Here is a 20,161-nt window from a genome sequence, read left to right on the forward strand (position 1 = left end):
GAAATTCATTTTGATGGTTCAAATGAGGAGAGCTTAATGATGGTGTAATTGTAGAGGTGTGAGCAGCAAGGGCAGGTACAGGGATAATGAGATGCCCAGAAGCGATAACCCCAGAAAACCACTTCTACTCTTCGGGCAGAAAGGGCAGAGGTTGGAAGGGCTTCCCCAGAGCTGTAATATTGTAGGTAATCAGCTGCTCCTAGAGCAGGTGCAAAGCCAGGAGAGAGTAAGGAAGAAATACCCCTGCTACTCTCTCCTCCTACCCTAGCTTTTCTGCTGTGCCTTCCATCATCTCAATCCAAACAACAATGTAGCCTGCAAGGGAGCTGAGGAGGCACAATCTTCTGGGGCAGAAAAAAAAACAGCAGAGAGGGCAGAGAAGGGGTCTGAAGAGAGTTGGGGGCAATTACAGGAAACTCAGCGCATCATCTTGTAACCCATTCATTTTTGTTAACAGATCATTAGGAAAAACTTTCTGAACTTTTCTTAATAGGAATCTGCATCTGATCACCTTTTTGGGCTTAGATAAAAAATAAGAATAACATGTGGTAAACCTGAGGCATGGTTATCTCTTTTCCCCTGTAAGTGCGTTGGGGAAATTATACTTGTTTCCAAGGAAAACACTGGCCACTGTACGGACTCGTCCACGTCAATTTGAAATTTTGTATCAACACCTTCAGTGACTAAATGGAAATGGAAATGAGAAACAGGCCATTGGGAACAGGAAAAGAGTTACCTGAGGGATAAGGTGGAGCAGGGCATCCCCAGAAAGCGTCCCAACAGCCAGACCCACAAACAGCTGCAGAATAAGCCTGTAGTTTTCCTCACAGGTGTGGAACAGAATCAGCATTGTCCCAGGCATGGAGCCCAGTGTGAGCAGGGCCACGGCCACTGTGCTGTAGCCATATTCTAAGTCAAACAGACATTGCAAAGCAGTCAGTGCTCATCATCCGCTAGCAGTGCCCTGGCCAGCTAAAACACCAGAAGAATCCATCTAACCATACAGGTTAGATGGGGATACGGAATTGTTTTATGAGTGTTTTAGTGTGCAAAAGGTTTTAAATGTTCTTTTTTTTTTTAATGTTTATTTATTTATTTTGAAAGCAAGCTCTGGGGGGGGAGGGGCAGAGAGAAGGGGAGAGAGAGAATCCCAGTCTCGACTGTCAGCACAGAGCTCGATGTGGGGCTCAATCTCACAAATGGTGAAATCACAACATGGGCCCAAATCAAGAGTCAGCTGCTTAACTGACTGAGCCACCCTAAAAATCTTAATTTTTAAGGAAAAGAATGAAAAGACTTTCACCATTAACCTTTTTGCTTTGAAGTTTTACATTACTGTACTATATATAAATAAATCTTGACCCCTGCCATTAAAACCCATGACGCTCAAGGGTTACCTGCATAAATAAATGATTTAAATTATTTGGGGATAAAGAATTTTTCAGGCTACCATTTTCCTTTGGTTGCAGATACTCAGAGGAAATACTCTGTCTTCTACTTGTTTAGAAATGGCTACCAAGCCAATGACAAATTGGTCTGTAAACAATGAAGGAAGTTTTGACAAAATTAAACGATCCTTTACTGACTACAGATAAGTTAAAGCAAACAACTTAGTTATCATACTATTTAAAGCCTGTTGTAGATTTTAGGAAACTATCATCTTAAAATTTGTTATAATGGAAAAGATTCTATTCTTATCATTCTTATACTTTTCTGGAAGGTTCACCCTCTACATTAATTTGTGTAAATGATAAAAGCTGGTAACATGATAATAGGCTTGTGAGTTTAAGAAAAATTTTATTGAATTATATGCTCTAAATTATGCAGCAGCCTAATATTAAAATAGAGTTGTTTGTGTCCTCAAAAGAAGCAAAAAAACTTTCACATTTTAATTTTCCTATTCTTATCACTACCCCTTCACTTCTGGGGAACCTCTCTATAAAACAGTCATTGTTCAAAAGATGGAGAATTGCAGGTTTACAAGCTGAAAAGTTCTAGAAATTTATTGCACAACAATGTGAAATTACTAAACCATTCACTTAGGAATAGTTAAACTTCATTTCAATTTCAACTTGTTACCACAGTTAAAAATTTTAAAAATAGGGGTACCTGGGTGGCTTACCAGTTAAGCGTCCAATTCTTGATTTTGGCTCAAGCCCTGTGTCAGACTCTGTGCTGACAGCATGGAGCCTGCTTGGTATTATTCTCTGTCTCCCTGTCTCTCTGTCCCTTTGCCCCATCCCCTCCTTCTAGATAAACAAATAAACTTAAAAAAATAAACCATTAAAAATATTAAAAAGGGTTTGGAATCATTATGTACTCACTGAAAGGTTTTATTTTATTCTGTTTTCATAAAAATACCTATGTTATAAAAACATCCCTGGATATATTTAACCAAGGTTCATATCATCCTCTTCCATAAATAGGGTCTATGGGGGAATGCCATTCTTCTCACTGAATATATACATTAAGGACATGTGAAGTTTAACATAAGCACCTGGATGTCTAATAAATTTCAAAGTTGCCACATTTTTATGAAAGCTACAAAAGATCAGAAAATGTTGAGCATTCACAAGGGTAAGTTAGGGTGTGGCATTTCCCAGGCAAAAGGCAAAGTTTCCAGCCCTTTGATTCTTCTTCTATTCCTCTCCCCTTTGTTCCGAGAGCATCTACAGCGTGGTATTGGAGGAGAATGGACACTTCCTAACTCTAGAGCTTAGAGATCTGTTTAGGTCCTCTGTGAATCAGATTTCACCTGCTCCCCTGTGGCAAAGACAGCCTGAAAACCATAAAATCTGACATTTGTGGCCACAGGACTCTGCTAATTACCCCAGGTCCTCATAAAGGTGTCATGGCATCTTAACTGGAGTCAGACAACTTAGAGAGTTTCTATTTAAATGTTTCCCATCATTACAATAGAACTTGACCTAATAATTAAAAACATAGCCGTTCTTGCACAGCTACTCTGAACAGATCTGAAACCTGATTTATATGTGACCATAGCACTCTTTCCTGGAAACCCAACCCAATCTGGAACTTTGAGGCCAGATTCCAACACACCAACACTACTCTTAATACAGAGCGTCTCCTCTGCCTTGCTCTTCTTACATTTTCTTTTATTTAAGCCTTTCTCTTAAGTTACATAATGCAACATTTCAAATGGAGCACAGTAATGTTTGTCTAGGTCCCATCGTGAGTATGATTTCTCTGAATTTTTCTCAGGAAGACTATTGCCCAGAAGGGGCTGTATGTTCATGAGAGAGAAAAAATATCCACAGATGTTCAGTTCAGAAAGCTATTTTGCAGTGGTCTGTGTGTAGCAGACACCATGCCAGGTGGTGGGGATGTAAATGTAAACTTGCTCATGGAGGTTCCTAGATGCCATGATTCTGTTCCCCCTTACCCATTTCAGAGCCGTCACTGACCACCAGGTGCTGAATTATTTAGCTGCTCACTATTGACACTTTTTTTCTTTTAGTGAATGTGGAGTCTTAGATATTTAGCTCTGGCAGGTTTTTGTTCACATAAAATCTTCAAATAATGCACAATTCGCTGTGAGGTAGAGGTGAGTAGCTGGACAGTTCATCCCTGATGGGCAGCATGAGGCTATCTCGAAGAGAAGGCAAAATGCTCTGAAAAAGCATCTATAAGACCCTCAGATCCCTGGTAATATTTTGAATGGTGTATGTGTTCCTGTCACATTTTTGCTATCTATCACTATGAATATTCTCAGGTGATTATTTTCTTTTCTTTTAAATATACAGTGCTTTAAATTCCACAACACAGTTTTGTACACATTATCCCATGAAACTTCCAGCTACCCCATGAGGCTGTAGAGCTCACCCACCGCAGTGATTCAGTGGACTACAGGTGAATGCAAATATCAACCCTTCACTTCCTGGGGGTGCTGGCCGGGTCTGGGAGGCTGGCCCTTTCCTCCATGGTCACTTCTATCTCAGAGAAGCTCTTTGGTTTACCCCAAAGCCAAAGTGCCTTCACTTTTTGTGTGTGTCATGATGTGTGAAAGGATGGGAAGCCCTGAGTGATAATGCTGCTTTCCAACTGTGCAGGAAAAAAAGACAAGCTCAGGGAAATAAAGAGATGGCTTAAGATCATAGAGCTCGGTGGGGATAGGAGGTGTGGCTCAATTTTGCATTTCTGATCCCATCGCTAATTTTCTTTCTCTTATATCATGCCACTTCTCACCTATGAACTAAGTTGGTCCATAGCTGAGTCACATATACGGGACAAATATATCCCATACATATGGAACAAAAATCAGTGTATATAATGTATATACAAATAGAAAAAATTCAATGAAGGGTAATACAGGATAGTGGCTGACAACAAGGACTCCAGGACCAGATTGCGTGGGTGTGAATCCCAAGTCTGTCACTTAGTTGCTGTGTGTCCTTGGGAAAGTCACTTAACCTCTATGTGCCTCTTTCTTTTTTTTCTTTTGTACCTGTTTCTTTATTTGTAAAATGGGGGAAATGATGTTAGCTAGCTCATAGTGCACTTGTGAGGATTAAATGAGTTGAGAAATGTAAAATGCTTAGAACAGTGCAAGTATGTAATAAGTATCCTCCATTCACTGTTAGTATTACGTACATTATGTGCACCAACTTTCCATTCACTGTTATTATTACATACCTTATAGGCACCAACTTGCTGTTCACTATTATGCTGTTCACTATTATTACATACATTATGGGCACCAACTTTCTCAGGGAGGAACCACAACTTACTCTCCAGAGTGGTTGGTGGCCGCTTTGCATGTTGGTCATCAGGCAGCTGGCAAGAACAGCTGAGCAATTGCTGGATAATTCCTGGACTCATTTGCTTAAAGTCTTCCTTGGAAATGGGTGAAAGGCTGTTCTGTAGAAATATCTCCACCAGCTGCCGGGCAGAGAAGCAAGTCTGTAGGGGAAAACGTCATTGTTACTAATCTCAGCAAACAAANAAAAAAAAAAAAAAGAAAAGAAAAGAAAGAAAAAAGAAAGAGAAAGAAAGAAAAGAAAAAAAGAAATTCATTTTGATGGTTCAAATGAGGAGAGCTTAATGATGGTGTAATTGTAGAGGTGTGAGCAGCAAGGGCAGGTACAGGGATAATGAGATGCCCAGAAGCGATAACCCCAGAAAACCACTTCTACTCTTCGGGCAGAAAGGGCAGAGGTTGGAAGGGCTTCCCCAGAGCTGTAATATTGTAGGTAATCAGCTGCTCCTAGAGCAGGTGCAAAGCCAGGAGAGAGTAAGGAAGAAATACCCCTGCTACTCTCTCCTCCTACCCTAGCTTTTCTGCTGTGCCTTCCATCATCTCAATCCAAACAACAATGTAGCCTGCAAGGGAGCTGAGGAGGCACAATCTTCTGGGGCAGAAAAAAAAACAGCAGAGAGGGCAGAGAAGGGGTCTGAAGAGAGTTGGGGGCAATTACAGGAAACTCAGCGCATCATCTTGTAACCCATTCATTTTTGTTAACAGATCATTAGGGAAAACTTTCTGAACTTTTCTTAATAGGAATCTGCATCTGATCACCTTTTTGGGCTTAGATAAAAAATAAGAATAACATGTGGTAAACCTGAGGCATGGTTATCTCTTTTCCCCTGTAAGTGCGTTGGGGAAATTATACTTGTTTCCAAGGAAAACACTGGCCACTGTACGGACTCGTCCACGTCAATTTGAAATTTTGTATCAACACCTTCAGTGACTAAATGGAAATGGAAATGAGAAACAGGCCATTGGGAACAGGAAAAGAGTTACCTGAGGGATAAGGTGGAGCAGGGCATCCCCAGAAAGCGTCCCAACAGCCAGACCCACAAACAGCTGCAGAATAAGCCTGTAGTTTTCCTCACAGGTGTGGAACAGAATCAGCATTGTCCCAGGCATGGAGCCCAGTGTGAGCAGGGCCACGGCCACTGTGCTGTAGCCATATTCTAAGTCAAACAGACATTGCAAAGCAGTCAGTGCTCATCATCCGCTAGCAGTGCCCTGGCCAGCTAAAACACCAGAAGAATCCATCTAACCATACAGGTTAGATGGGGATACGGAATTGTTTTATGAGTGTTTTAGTGTGCAAAAGGTTTTAAATGTTCTTTTTTTTTTTTAATGTTTATTTATTTATTTTGAAAGCAAGCTCTGGGGGGGGAGGGGCAGAGAGAAGGGGAGAGAGAGAATCCCAGTCTCGACTGTCAGCACAGAGCTCGATGTGGGGCTCAATCTCACAAATGGTGAAATCACAACATGGGCCCAAATCAAGAGTCAGCTGCTTAACTGACTGAGCCACCCTAAAAATCTTAATTTTTAAGGAAAAGAATGAAAAGACTTTCACCATTAACCTTTTTGCTTTGAAGTTTTACATTACTGTACTATATATAAATAAATCTTGACCCCTGCCATTAAAACCCATGACGCTCAAGGGTTACCTGCATAAATAAATGATTTAAATTATTTGGGGATAAAGGATTTTTCAGGCTACCATTTTCCTTTGGTTGCAGATACTCAGAGGAAATACTCTGTCTTCTACTTGTTTAGAAATGGCTACCAAGCCAATGACAAATTGGTCTGTAAACAATGAAGGAAGTTTTGACAAAATTAAACGATCCTTTACTGACTACAGATAAGTTAAAGCAAACAATTTAGTTATCATACTATTTAAAGCCTGTTGTAGATTTTAGGAAACTATCATCTTAAAATTTGTTATAATGGAAAAGATTCTATTCTTATCATTCTTATACTTTTCTGGAAGGTTCACCCTCTACATTAATTTGTGTAAATGATAAAAGCTGGTAACATGATAATAGGCTTGTGAGTTTAAGAAAAATTTTATTGAATTATATGCTCTAAATTATGCAGCAGCCTAATATTAAAATAGAGTTGTTTGTGTCCTCAAAAGAAGCAAAAAAACTTTCACATTTTAATTTTCCTATTCTTATCACTACCCCTTCACTTCTGGGGAACCTCTCTATAAAACAGTCATTGTTCAAAAGATGGAGAATTGCAGGTTTACAAGCTGAAAAGTTCTAGAAATTTATTGCACAACAATGTGAAATTACTAAACCATTCACTTAGGAATAGTTAAACTTCATTTCAATTTCAACTTGTTACCACAGTTAAAAATTTTAAAAATAGGGGTACCTGGGTGGCTTACCAGTTAAGCGTCCAATTCTTGACTTTGGCTCAAGCCCTGTGTCAGACTCTGTGCTGACAGCATGGAGCCTGCTTGGTATTATTCTCTGTCTCCCTGTCTCTCTGTCCCTTTGCCCCATCCCCTCCTTCTAGATAAACAAATAAACTTAAAAAAATAAACCATTAAAAATATTAAAAAGGGTTTGGAATCATTATGTACTCACTGAAAGGTTTTATTTTATTCTGTTTTCATAAAAATACCTATGTTATAAAAACATCCCTGGATATATTTAACCAAGGTTCATATCATCCTCTTCCATAAATAGGGTCTATGGGGGAATGCCATTCTTCTCACTGAATATATACATTAAGGACATGTGAAGTTTAACATAAGCACCTGGATGTCTAATAAATTTCAAAGTTGCCACATTTTTATGAAAGCTACAAAAGATCAGAAAATGTTGAGCATTCACAAGGGTAAGTTAGGGTGTGGCATTTCCCAGGCAAAAGGTAAAGTTTCCAGCCCTTTGATTCTTCTTCTATTCCTCTCCCCTTTGTTCCGAGAGCATCTACAGCGTGGTATTGGAGGAGAATGGACACTTCCTAACTCTAGAGCTTAGAGATCTGTTTAGGTCCTCTGTGAATCAGATTTCACCTGCTCCCATGTGGCAAAGACAGCCTGAAAACCATAAAATCTGACATTTGTGGCCACAGGACTCTGCTAATTACCCCAGGTCCTCATAAAGGTGTCATGGCATCTTAACTGGAGTCAGACAACTTAGAGAGTTTCTATTTAAATGTTTCCCATCATTACAATAGAACTTGACCTAATAATTAAAAACATAGCCGTTCTTGCACAGCTACTCTGAACAGATCTGAAACCTGATTTATATGTGACCATAGCACTCTTTCCTGGAAACCCAACCCAATCTGGAACTTTGAGGCCAGATTCCAACACACCAACACTACTCTTAATACAGAGCGTCTCCTCTGCCTTGCTCTTCTTACATTTTCTTTTATTTAAGCCTTTCTCTTAAGTTACATAATGCAACATTTCAAATGGAGCACAGTAATGTTTGTCTAGGTCCCATCGTGAGTATGATTTCTCTGAATTTTTCTCAGGAAGACTATTGCCCAGAAGGGGCTGTATGTTCATGAGAGAGAAAAAATATCCACAGATGTTCAGTTCAGAAAGCTATTTTGCAGTGGTCTGTGTGTAGCAGACACCATGCCAGGTGGTGGGGATGTAAATGTAAACTTGCTCATGGAGGTTCCTAGATGCCATGATTCTGTTCCCCCTTACCCATTTCAGAGCCGTCACTGACCACCAGGTGCTGAATTATTTAGCTGCTCACTATTGACACTTTTTTTCTTTTAGTGAATGTGGAGTCTTAGATATTTAGCTCTGGCAGGTTTTTGTTCACATAAAATCTTCAAATAATGCACAATTCGCTGTGAGGTAGAGGTGAGTAGCTGGACAGTTCATCCCTGATGGGCAGCATGAGGCTATCTCGAAGAGAAGGCAAAATGCTCTGAAAAAGCATCTATAAGACCCTCAGATCCCTGGTAATATTTTGAATGGTGTATGTGTTCCTGTCACATTTTTGCTATCTATCACTATGAATATTCTCAGGTGATTATTTTCTTTTCTTTTAAATATACAGTGCTTTAAATTCCACAACACAGTTTTGTACACATTATCCCATGAAACTTCCAGCTACCCCATGAGGCTGTAGAGCTCACCCACCGCAGTGATTCAGTGGACTACAGGTGAATGCAAATATCAACCCTTCACTTCCTGGGGGTGCTGGCCGGGTCTGGGAGGCTGGCCCTTTCCTCCATGGTCACTTCTATCTCAGAGAAGCTCTTTGGTTTACCCCAAAGCCAAAGTGCCTTCACTTTTTGTGTGTGTCATGATGTGTGAAAGGATGGGAAGCCCTGAGTGATAATGCTGCTTTCCAACTGTGCAGGAAAAAAAGACAAGCTCAGGGAAATAAAGAGATGGCTTAAGATCATAGAGCTCGGTGGGGATAGGAGGTGTGGCTCAATTTTGCATTTCTGATCCCATCGCTAATTTTCTTTCTCTTATATCATGCCACTTCTCACCTATGAACTAAGTTGGTCCATAGCTGAGTCACATATACGGGACAAATATATCCCATACATATGGAACAAAAATCAGTGTATATAATGTATATACAAATAGAAAAAATTCAATGAAGGGTAATACAGGATAGTGGCTGACAACAAGGACTCCAGGACCAGATTGCGTGGGTGTGAATCCCAAGTCTGTCACTTAGTTGCTGTGTGTCCTTGGGAAAGTCACTTAACCTCTATGTGCCTCTTTCTTTTTTTTCTTTTGTACCTGTTTCTTTATTTGTAAAATGGGGGAAATGATGTTAGCTAGCTCATAGTGCACTTGTGAGGATTAAATGAGTTGAGAAATGTAAAATGCTTAGAACAGTGCAAGTATGTAATAAGTATCCTCCATTCACTGTTAGTATTACGTACATTATGTGCACCAACTTTCCATTCACTGTTATTATTACATACCTTATAGGCACCAACTTGCTGTTCACTATTATGCTGTTCACTATTATTACATACATTATGGGCACCAACTTTCTCAGGGAGGAACCACAACTTACTCTCCAGAGTGGTTGGTGGCCGCTTTGCATGTTGGTCATCAGGCAGCTGGCAAGAACAGCTGAGCAATTGCTGGATAATTCCTGGACTCATTTGCTTAAAGTCTTCCTTGGAAATGGGTGAAAGGCTGTTCTGTAGAAATATCTCCACCAGCTGCCGGGCAGAGAAGCAAGTCTGTAGGGGAAAACGTCATTGTTACTAATCTCAGCAAACAAATTTACCATCAGTTGCCATTCCCAAGGAGTCAGAACTAAACAGAATAGCTAAAAAGGACACATGAAGCCATGACTAGATTTTTTTCCCTGCAATCTTTGTGCATATATAATTTCCAAGGATTATTCTTCATCTCTGATCAAAGTCAGCTGTATCTCACTTTCATTTTGAGTAGCATTTAGTATGAGTTTTACATACTTTTTTCCTTCCTGAAAACATGCACTGTATTTTACAATATGTAGAATGGGTTTGCTAGCTGGCAGGTTAATGCCTTGATGTTTTTTAGTGGGGATGGCTTTGTATCAACAAAGCCAAGACTTCAAATGATAAACAGGAGCTCTGAGGTAATAAGATCATTGTCTTTAATAGTCTCTGATTTAATAAGCCTCTGTAGGCAACATGTATTTTCAAAAGCAATCAAAGTAAATATTTTAAAAAGTGAATGCTGTATCAACCAGCTCGTGTGTAAACACTAAATGATATGGCTACCTTTGTAAGGGACGTCCCTTCTCCACAAAAACAATTGAAATAATTACTGTTGCCTACTGCTGCTCATCTAAATCTTTAAAGTGTTCCTATATTGCCTAAGCATATTTCTAAGAGATCAGGATTGGAGAGAACAACACATGCAAGAGGCCTCTAAAAACTGCCACAAGGAATTTGTGCATCTCAGAAGTGTTACGGGCTGATTTTGGGTATCAGAAATCACGTTTAAAGGTTTTAATGTGTATAGAGTTCCACCCACACAAATGGATGACCTCTACTGAAATCAGACCCTCGTGCAATATCTTTGTGAGCTTCAGTCACCATCGATAAAGCATTTTAAGAAAATGAGTGATTTACAAGGCTTTTCTGATTTGCCATGCTTCAGAACGTAGGGATTTTTAACAAAGGCACATTGCTAATCAGGAAATAATGATGACATATTTGCTGGGCTTTCCCACATACAATTTTTGGGGGAGAAGATCCCATGAACAAAAAATGTTCTATCTTGATCAGGAAATGTTTGGTGGCAGGGATGAGAAGCCACCTGAACCAGCAAGAACCAAGAGGAGATTGTATTGGAAGGATACTCACCACCCCCGAGACTGAAAAGGTAGCCATACCTCTAAAGGAACTCAATTTGAAGCTGGAAAATAAGAACCAAAGTTGTTTTCTCTCTCTCTCTTCGGGGCCAAGTATTTTCTCCTTTCTCCTTCCCTCTACATATATTTATTTCCTTTGACAGTCCAGTGTTTTCTCTTTTAGTAAACACACGGCCATAGAATCGTCAACCCTGAAGCGACCTCTCAGCCCACAAACCCAAGACTGAGTTGAGTTTGCAGGTCCTGATGGAGACCCGATTACTTCAGCAAAGCCACAGAGGAGCTCCCTTGGGTCAGACATCCGTCTGGTTCAATCAGTCTTGCCCACGAGATAGGAGGTAGGATCATACAGTTCAAACATGGCTGCCAGCCTCAGGCCTGTGGGTGAGGCAGACATTTCTCAGGAAAAGACTGGGCAAAACTCCAAAAGGCTTCTACTACAAAAAGAAGCAACGGAAATCTAAACTTGGGATTTTTTTCCCCCTTTGTCAAAGTGATTGGTGCCAAAGACAGTATTTTCTGTTGCACCATGGGTTACTAATGGAATCTAATTACTTCATTATTAAAACTACTGACAACAACAAAGGGAAACGTGCAACAAAACTTTTGATGATGAATCCTTCCTAATAAATATTCTCATTGAAGGATACTTGACAGGTAAGTAGAGTGGGGAGAGAGAAAATGAACAAAATGCCATGTATCTTTTCCCCAGTTCACTGCCAAGAAATTGAATAGTTCTGGTCTTAGACTACCTTCTCCTAGAGAAAGGATATTTTACTATAAGCTTCTGTGCCCTTGATCTTTATTTGCTGTTCCTATACTATTCAGGTCCTTTATTGGTTTTAAATTTCTTTCTTTTTTTTTTTTTTAATGTTTATTTATTTCTAGGAGACAGAGAGAGAGACAGCGTGAGCAGGGGAGGGTCAGAGAGAGAGGGAGTCACAGACTGAAACAGGCTCCAGGCTCTGAGCTGGCAGTCAGCACAGAGCCCGACGCGGGGCTCGAACCCACGAACCGTGAGATCATGACCTAAGCGAAAGTCAGACGCTTAACCAACTAAGCCACCCAGGCACCCCATGGTTTTAAATTTCTTTTAAAATCACTAACATAAATGGCCTTAAAGGTGACTCATTATATTCTATAAAATTTTAAACCCAAAATACTTTTAAACAGTTTTTTTAAGTTTATTTGTTTTTGAGAGAGAGAGAGAGAGAGAGAGAGACAGAGAGAGAGTAGGAAGGGGCAGAGAGAGAGAGACAGACAGACAGACAGAATCTGAAGCAGGCTCCAGGCTCTGAGCTGTCAGCACAGAGCCCAATGCGGGGCTCAAACTCACAGACTGTGAGATCATGACCTGAGCCAAAGTCAGCTGTTTAGCCAATTGAGCCACCCAGGTGCCCCAAACCCAAAATATTTTTTAATAAAGAATAAAATAGAATGAAAATTTAGATTATCCAGCCAACAATTTCAAAAAAATTTTTTTAATGTTTTATTTACTTCTGAGAGAGAGAGAGACAGTGTGAGCAGGGGAGGATCAGAGAGAGAGGGAGACAGAATCAGGCTCCAGGCTCTGAGCTAGCCATCAGCACAGAGCATGACATGGGGCTCGAACCCACAAACTGTGTGATCATGACCTGAGCCGAAGTCAGTCACTTAACGGACTGAGCCGCCCAGGCACCCCATAGCCAATAACTTTTAAACTATCTTTATTACCTTACAAAAAATTTCAATATATGTGTATTCTTGTGTTGATGTCATCAGACTTCTATGGTAACTTGACAAACACATTCTAAAGCAGTGGTTACTGAGCTTTAGTTTTGAGAATTGCTTGAATGGCTTGTTAAAAGGCAGAATGCTGTGCTTTACTTCTAAGAATTTCTGATTCAGAAGATGATGGAGTGGGACCTGAGAATTCGCATTTCCAAGAAGTTCCCAGGTAATGCTGATACTGCTTGTCCAGGGACAAAAGTTTGAGAACCACTGGTCTAAACAACATACACGGGTTCTTCAGATCTGGTCTATCTTAGGGTCCTATCAAGAGTCACAAGGAAAGTGACAGGTTAAGACAGAGAAGAACCATTGAAAAGATAGGTTTCATTTACTTTGCATTGTTAACACAGCAAATAATGATTACTGTTCTTAGAGGTCACATGCTTAGGGCACCTGGGTGGCTCAGTCAGTTGAGCATCCAACTTCCACTCAGGTCATGATCTCGAGGTTCACAAATTTGAGCACAGTGTCGGGCTCTGTGCTGATGGCTCAGAGCCTGGAGCCTGTTTCAGATTCTGTGTGTCCCTCTCCCTCTGCCCCTCCCTTGCTTGTGCTCTGTCTCTTTATCTCTCAAAAATAAATAAAAACATTTTAAAAACCTTTTTTTAAAGTCACGTGCCTTAAGTAGGTAATTCCTAAATTTTAGGAAATAATTTTCATTCTTTATGAAGATAAGGTCTCCATTAGGCAAATTTGCCCCCTTCCTAAGAGGAATCCTGAAGAAGCATGTGAAAAGACTTCACTGGGGCACCTGGATGGTTCCTTGGTTAAGCGTCCGACTTTGGCTCAGGTCATGATCTCACCGTTCATGGGTTTGAGCCCCACATCGGGCTCTGTGCTGACAGCTCAGAGCCTGGAGCCTGTTTCAGATTCTGTGTCTGCCTCTCCCCTGCTCACATTGTCCCTCGCTGTCTCACTCTCAAAAAAAATAATTAAAAAAAAATTAATAAAAAATAAATAAAAATCAATAAATCAATAAAAAGACTTTGCAAACAAAGACCAACACAGGCTTCAGTTCTCTTCACCATGGGTTGAATATAATAAACATGAGTCTGAAAGAATCAACTTTAATAAATATCTTTCGTATATAGCAGAAGTAACAAAAATTCACTTTTAAAAATATCTAATATTCTAATTAATAATCTGGTTTTTTCTAAAAAAAAAAAAAAAAACCAACCAAGTGAACAAACAACGATAAAAAAGAGAAACAGACTCTTATGTATGGAGAATAAACTAATGGTTGTCAGAGGGGAGGGCTGAAGGGGGTGGGCAAAATAGGTGAAGGGTATTAAAGAGATATAAATTTCCAGGAGTGAGGACGGAANAGTGTATTAAAGAGATACAAATTTCCAGGGGTGAGGACGGAATATATAGTACTGTACAATCAGGTATTCATAACTCACAGGAACAACACTCAGTATTGCTAGCAATCTGTAAGGGGTTTTGCTCTTTTAAGGCACAAACTGTACCTTGCTCATCTAAGATACAAATAACAAAAATAGTTTCATTCAAGTCAGCATTTCCCCAAACAATAGCACAGTTAAGAGCACAGAATATGTTATCAACCTATGCATATATCCTCAGTTTCTATAAACATAAGCAATTATGTATTAGCTTCAGGCCTCAATTTCCTCATCTGTAGTATGAAAAAGTATCTATAGTATGGAATAATATACCCTAATCTCATATAGTTGCTATAGTAAATAAATGAGGCAATGCAGGTGAAATAGCATTCGGTCTAACACATAGTACATGTTCAATAAGCATAAGCCATGTTCATGGAACATCAGTTTCTCAAGATTCTCAAAGGTTAGGGCAGGGAAGGATTCTATAGTCAAAATCTGAGAAATGCTGGATTCAATAAGATCAAAGAAGTTTATTTGCTAAGAGACCTCCCCAGATACCTTAATACGCTACAGTGCAATATGCATTTCTAGTATTTCCCACACCAATTTAATCATAGGACCCATTTCAAGAAATATCAAGATAGACAAGTGAATGTACTTGGGAGCACAACTTGAGGAAATATGGATAGAAATATGTTTATAGGCTCATATATCACCTTTTCACAAAAACCTTCTCAGCACTACCTATTATACAAACATTTCTCTGTTGCTCACAGCCCAAAGTAATCTCTTCAGAAGTTTATCTAAGTTTAAAGCACCAATTCATCATTGTAAGTATATATGCAATGTTTGTATCTTACTCCTACCCTGTATGCTCCAATGGAGTTATACCTGTTTTTGTTCAATACTATATCCCCAATGACCATGATGGTGACTGGCAGATAATAAATGCTCGGTATGCTTGCTGAATTAATTATTCATGCATTCAATATAGATATAAGGGAGGAAGTATTTATATATATATATATATATATATATATAAATATATATTTATATATATTATTTACTATCTATATATCTATCTACATCTATGTATCTACCTATATCTGTATCTATTTATCTATATCTATCTCTATATACTGTCTTATTCTCCTACATATGTTGGCCTCACATTGTACAAATAGAATATTTTCACATTTAAGCAAATACACACTATCCTTTAAATTTTTCACAACTCTTACAGAACTTTCACAACTTTGACAGTAGCAATTGGTGGTATAAGACGAATAATAACAATACCTTCTCCCAGGAAACTGAACTGTCTTCTGACTCTTGGTCCGTGGATACAGACAGATTAGGGTACCCCCAGTCATAGATTGTTAGGTTGTTTTCTCTCCTTTCAAGGTGATGGATTTTATCTTTTCTGATACAGGTACTTTTGGTTGACAGAGTGTTGAGGAGTTGGTCTAGTTCTAGAAATTTCATACAAAATCTGGTGTCACATAGAATAAAGACAGGTCAATCTCAGGATAATTACAATTTCTTACGGCCCCAGCATAGATGTTTTGCTAAATAAATTTGGTTCTAATGAAAAGTCAAGACATTATTCTGAATAGTAATAAAAGCACACTTATGCTTCACATGGATATTAATTCTCTCACAAGATCTTGAATAAGCTTTGGTGCTGAATCAGTCATAAAACGATGTTCCCACCATGTTATCTCCTAGGGATGACACACTGGGCAATTCCTCCAAAGAAATACCTTCTCTTGAGCCAACTATTTCTTTTTCTAGATGTTTCCTATAAAAATGCAAACAAAGGATAGAACTGGCCTAATCTGTAGGAAATTCATTTCCTTGAGGTACTATATACATCCTCCGTAGATTAACTCTAATATATTTAAGTCAATCAAATTGTTTTCCTTTTAAGGGTTTATTTATGCAGAAACAAGAAAGGAAACGAAGGAGATCTGAGATTGTAGAGACAACTGATTTTGCTTGCTAATGCTACTGTAGCATGGTCATCAGTTTATAGATTATAGTTCAGTTTCCCTTGGTACAGCTCTAGGCTTTTAAAAATTGATTGGTACAGGGGCACCTGGGTGGTTCAGTTGGTTAAGTGTCCAACTCTTGATTTCGGCTCAGGTCATGATCTCATGATTCATGAGATCAAGCCCCATGTCAGGCTGTTCCCTGACACCATGGAGCCTGCTTGGAATTCTCTCCCTCCCTCTCTCCTTCTGCCTCTCCCACCTATCAAAAATAAATAAATAAAAATAAATTTTAAAAAATTAATTGGTACAGAGAATAAATATAATGGTGAATTTCTTTGGATTTATCCATCTGCTTGCTTGGGAATACAACGTCCCTGGTGTTTTCCTGAATGTTATCATCCCTGACAGGAAAAATTAGAAACTAGAGTTACTACAATATTTTAATTTACATGACTGGCTTTCAGCGAAAAGAAAATTATAAGATTTGCAAAAAAATGGGAAAGTGTGACCCAGAATCAAGGAGGAATGCAGTGAACAAATATGTCTCTGAGTATTCCCAGATATTGGATTAAGCAGAAAAAAGACTTCAAAGCAGCTATTATAAGTGCACTGAAGGAACTAAAGGAAGTCATAGTTAGACTTAAAGGGTGACAATAATAAATCAACAAATAAAAGAAATAAGAAAATCAAAATTATATAAAAGTCCAAATGGAAATTCTGGTGTTGAATACAGTAAGTGAATGAAAAGTTCACTAAAGGAGCTCCACTGCATATCTGAAATGGTAAAAGGAAGAATTACTGAAAATGAAGACAGAGTAACAGAAATAATCCAATCTGATAGTTTATGAAACCGCGCTGATAGTGCGAAGCCTGCTTGGGATTCTCTTTCTTCCTCTCTGTCTGCCCCCTGCCCCCACTTTTGAGCTCTCTCTCAAAATAAGTAAACCTAAAAAAAAAAAAAAAAAAAAAGAATTTATTCTTACTTTACTTTACAAACCTCAATAAGATGAAATTGTGATGAGGGGAAGTTTTCCATTACGGAATTATTACACTAATAAATCAAGAAGAAAAGAGTACATTAGAAGAATACCATTTCATAAGCTGTAAATAATCAAAACTAGACAATTATCATCAATACCTTATGACTTCCCCAAAAGAGATAACTATAAGACAATATCCTCCAAATAAATAAACCACCTACTCAAATCTCTATAACATCCAATATACATAAAATCCAGGGCCTAGAAATGCATATTAGATTACCAGAAATGTAATCAGCAAAATCCAGATGTGATAAACAGTCCCCCTTTTTCCTAACAAAAAATTTGCCACAAAATAGAGAAGGTGGAGTTGCGGGAGAGGCAGGACATCTATAAAGGGAAACTGAAGAGATATACCAACAATTTAAATTTTACGAACATTACTTAAATCCTGATTTGATAAAATAAAAAATCTTTTTTTAACAATCAGGAAAATGTGAACATTAATGAACTTCTTTGTGATATTAAGGAATCAATATTCACTTCTTAGTCATGATACTAGTAATAAGGTGCTTTTAAAAACTCTTGTCTATTAGAGATTCATACAGAAATATTTAATAATTATTTGTTTCAGGGGCGCCTGGGTGGCTTAGTCGGTTAAGCGTCCGACTTTCGCTTAGGTCATGATCTCGCGGTTCGTGGGTTCGAGCCCCGCGTCGGGCTCTGTGCTGACTGCCAGCTCAGAGCCTGGAGCCTGTTTCAGTCTGTGACTCCCTCTCTCTCTGACCCTCCCCTGCTCACGCTGTCTCTCTCTCTCTCCTAGAAATAAATAGAACATTAAAAAAAAATAATTATTTGCTTCAAAATAATCAAGTGATAGGAAAGGGTGGAAGCAAATATAAAATAAGATTATCCAGGGGTGCCTGGGTNTGCTGGTAACTATGAGGCTAGACACTGTGTGCATGGGGGTTGACTATATTACTGTTTATATTTTTGTTTATATTACATTTTTATTGTATATCTACTTTCAGTATTCAGAATTACTATAACACAAAAAAATCACAAAAAAACAAAACACTTAAAACTGACTTCCAGGAAAGATGGCAGAGTAGGACGACCTTAAGTTCATCTCATCTCATGGATACAACCAGATAACACACTAATGTAAATGACTCAGAAAACAACCTGAAGACTGGAAGCACAAATTCACCACAGCTAAATGTAGGGAAGAGACTGCTTGGAGGAGGGTAGGAAGGGTGGGGACATGGTGGGGAGTGAAAAGACTGTGAGAGGGTGGGACCCACAGTTCCAGAAAGGGGAGAGAAATAGAGTCCCACAACAAGAAGCTCACCCAGGAAAGACAAAGCCCCATAACATTTGGCTTTGAAATTGAAATGATCATATTTCACAAGTTCTTACAATGAATGGGGCTTAAAATCTGGAAATTTAAATATCAGTGGGGTTGGCTCTGGGAGAACAGGGAGCATGAGAGGAAACTGACTCCCAGCTCTTTTTTTTTTTTTTTTTANCCTCAGTTTTTGTCAGCATTCAAGCTGACTCCCAGTTTTTAAAGAAACAGTACAACAAACAGCCCTGCTGTGATACAGCATAGAAGTAGCAGTTTGAAAAACACCAGGAGCATAAGAGAGAGAGAGAGAGAGAGATTTGCTTACTAATCTCAGAGCTCCAGCTAGAAGGGTAGAAGGGCAGGGATCACTGGGACATTTTTCCAGGAGCAAAGATGCTGGTGGGTGCCATTTTCCTTCCCTGCACCCCCAGCCCAGGCACACAGACACCTGGGGGACCCAGTGCAGCACCTACACTCACTGCATAACTTAAAAGAGCATGCCCTGCCTCTTCTTCCTCTGCAAACACACTCCCTCCCCCACCAGGCCTCTCCTCCGGGTACCCTCTCACAGCAGACTCAGGCAAGCCTTGCTAATACCATGCCTCTCACCCCACACACTGAGGATCTGCCCTCTCCAACACATTCTTGGCTTAGCTAATCCAAAGTGGTACCACAAACCTGGCAGTGTGCAAGCAGCCCAAAGGATAGCCAGCATCACTCTAAACTGACTCCTGCCCCAGGGAGAGGGAAAAAAAACCATACATACCCATCAGGGTAGAGGCTTAGTAGTGGGACAGACAGCTGGTCTTACAATAGGCCCCACCCACCAAAGCAAGCTTCTTAGGGTACAACACAGGGAAAGTGCCCTACAGTTTGGTGTTACCCACTAACACCACAGGGACCAAACCCTGTCTAGAATAGGCAAAAAGAGCCATTGCACATGACTGGACTGAAGGAAAAAGTGTTTTAGCCAAAATGGCAGGATGCATGCAAGAGATAAAAGATTCTCCTGATGCATCAGGTTCTGCTGAACAGGAGACAGTGCACTGCAGGGCACTATACTTCTTCTTCATAAAGCCACTACTATCAAAAGCAGGAGACATAGAGGACTTTCCTAACACATAGAAACAGACACAGAGAGTTAGACAAAATGAATAGACAGAGGATTATGTCCCAAGTGAAAGAACAGGACAAAATCACAGCAAGCGACCTAAAAAATACGGAGATAAATAATATGCCTGCTAGACAATTTAAAGCAATGGTTATAAAGATACTCACAGGACTTGAGAAAAGACTGAAGGACATCAATGAGACCCTTAACAAAGAGACAGAAAAAGAACCAATTAAAAAGAACCAATCAGAGTTGAAGAGCCCAATAAATAAAGTAAAAAATACACCAGATGGAGTAAATAGTAGACTAGAGGAAACAGAAGAATGGATCACCTGGGCACCTGGGTGGCTCAGTCAGTTAAGCAACTGACTTTGGCTCAGGTCATGATCTCACAGTTCGTGGGTTTGAGCCCCGCGTTGGGCTCTGTGCTGACAGCTCAGAGCCTGGAGCCTGCTTCGGATTCTGTGTCTCCCTCTCTCTCTGACCCTTCCCCTGCTCATGCTGTCTCTCTCTCTCTCAGAAATAAATTAAACATTAAAAAA

The 20,161-nt window shown here is 39.5% G+C and overlaps 1 protein-coding gene across 1 annotated transcript in view; it reads right to left on the bottom strand.

Moving 5' to 3' along the window:
- Positions 1-20,161, bottom strand: part of SLC39A12 (solute carrier family 39 member 12) — an 84,263-nt gene that overhangs the window by 42,212 nt on the left and 21,890 nt on the right. Inside the window, exons 5-7 of the mRNA XM_077772451.1 lie at positions 15,486-15,658; positions 9,775-9,946; positions 5,762-5,934 (exon numbers count right to left, since the gene is read on the bottom strand). Of these exons, the coding sequence (XP_077628577.1) occupies positions 5,762-5,934; positions 9,775-9,946; positions 15,486-15,658 (518 nt within the window). The remainder of the gene's footprint in view (positions 1-5,761; positions 5,935-9,774; positions 9,947-15,485; positions 15,659-20,161) is intronic.

This window comes from Crocuta crocuta, unplaced genomic scaffold (genome assembly GCF_008692635.1).
Source record: "Crocuta crocuta isolate KB4526 unplaced genomic scaffold, BGI_CrCroc_1.0 scaffold96, whole genome shotgun sequence".
Lineage (NCBI taxonomy): Eukaryota > Metazoa > Chordata > Mammalia > Carnivora > Hyaenidae > Crocuta > Crocuta crocuta.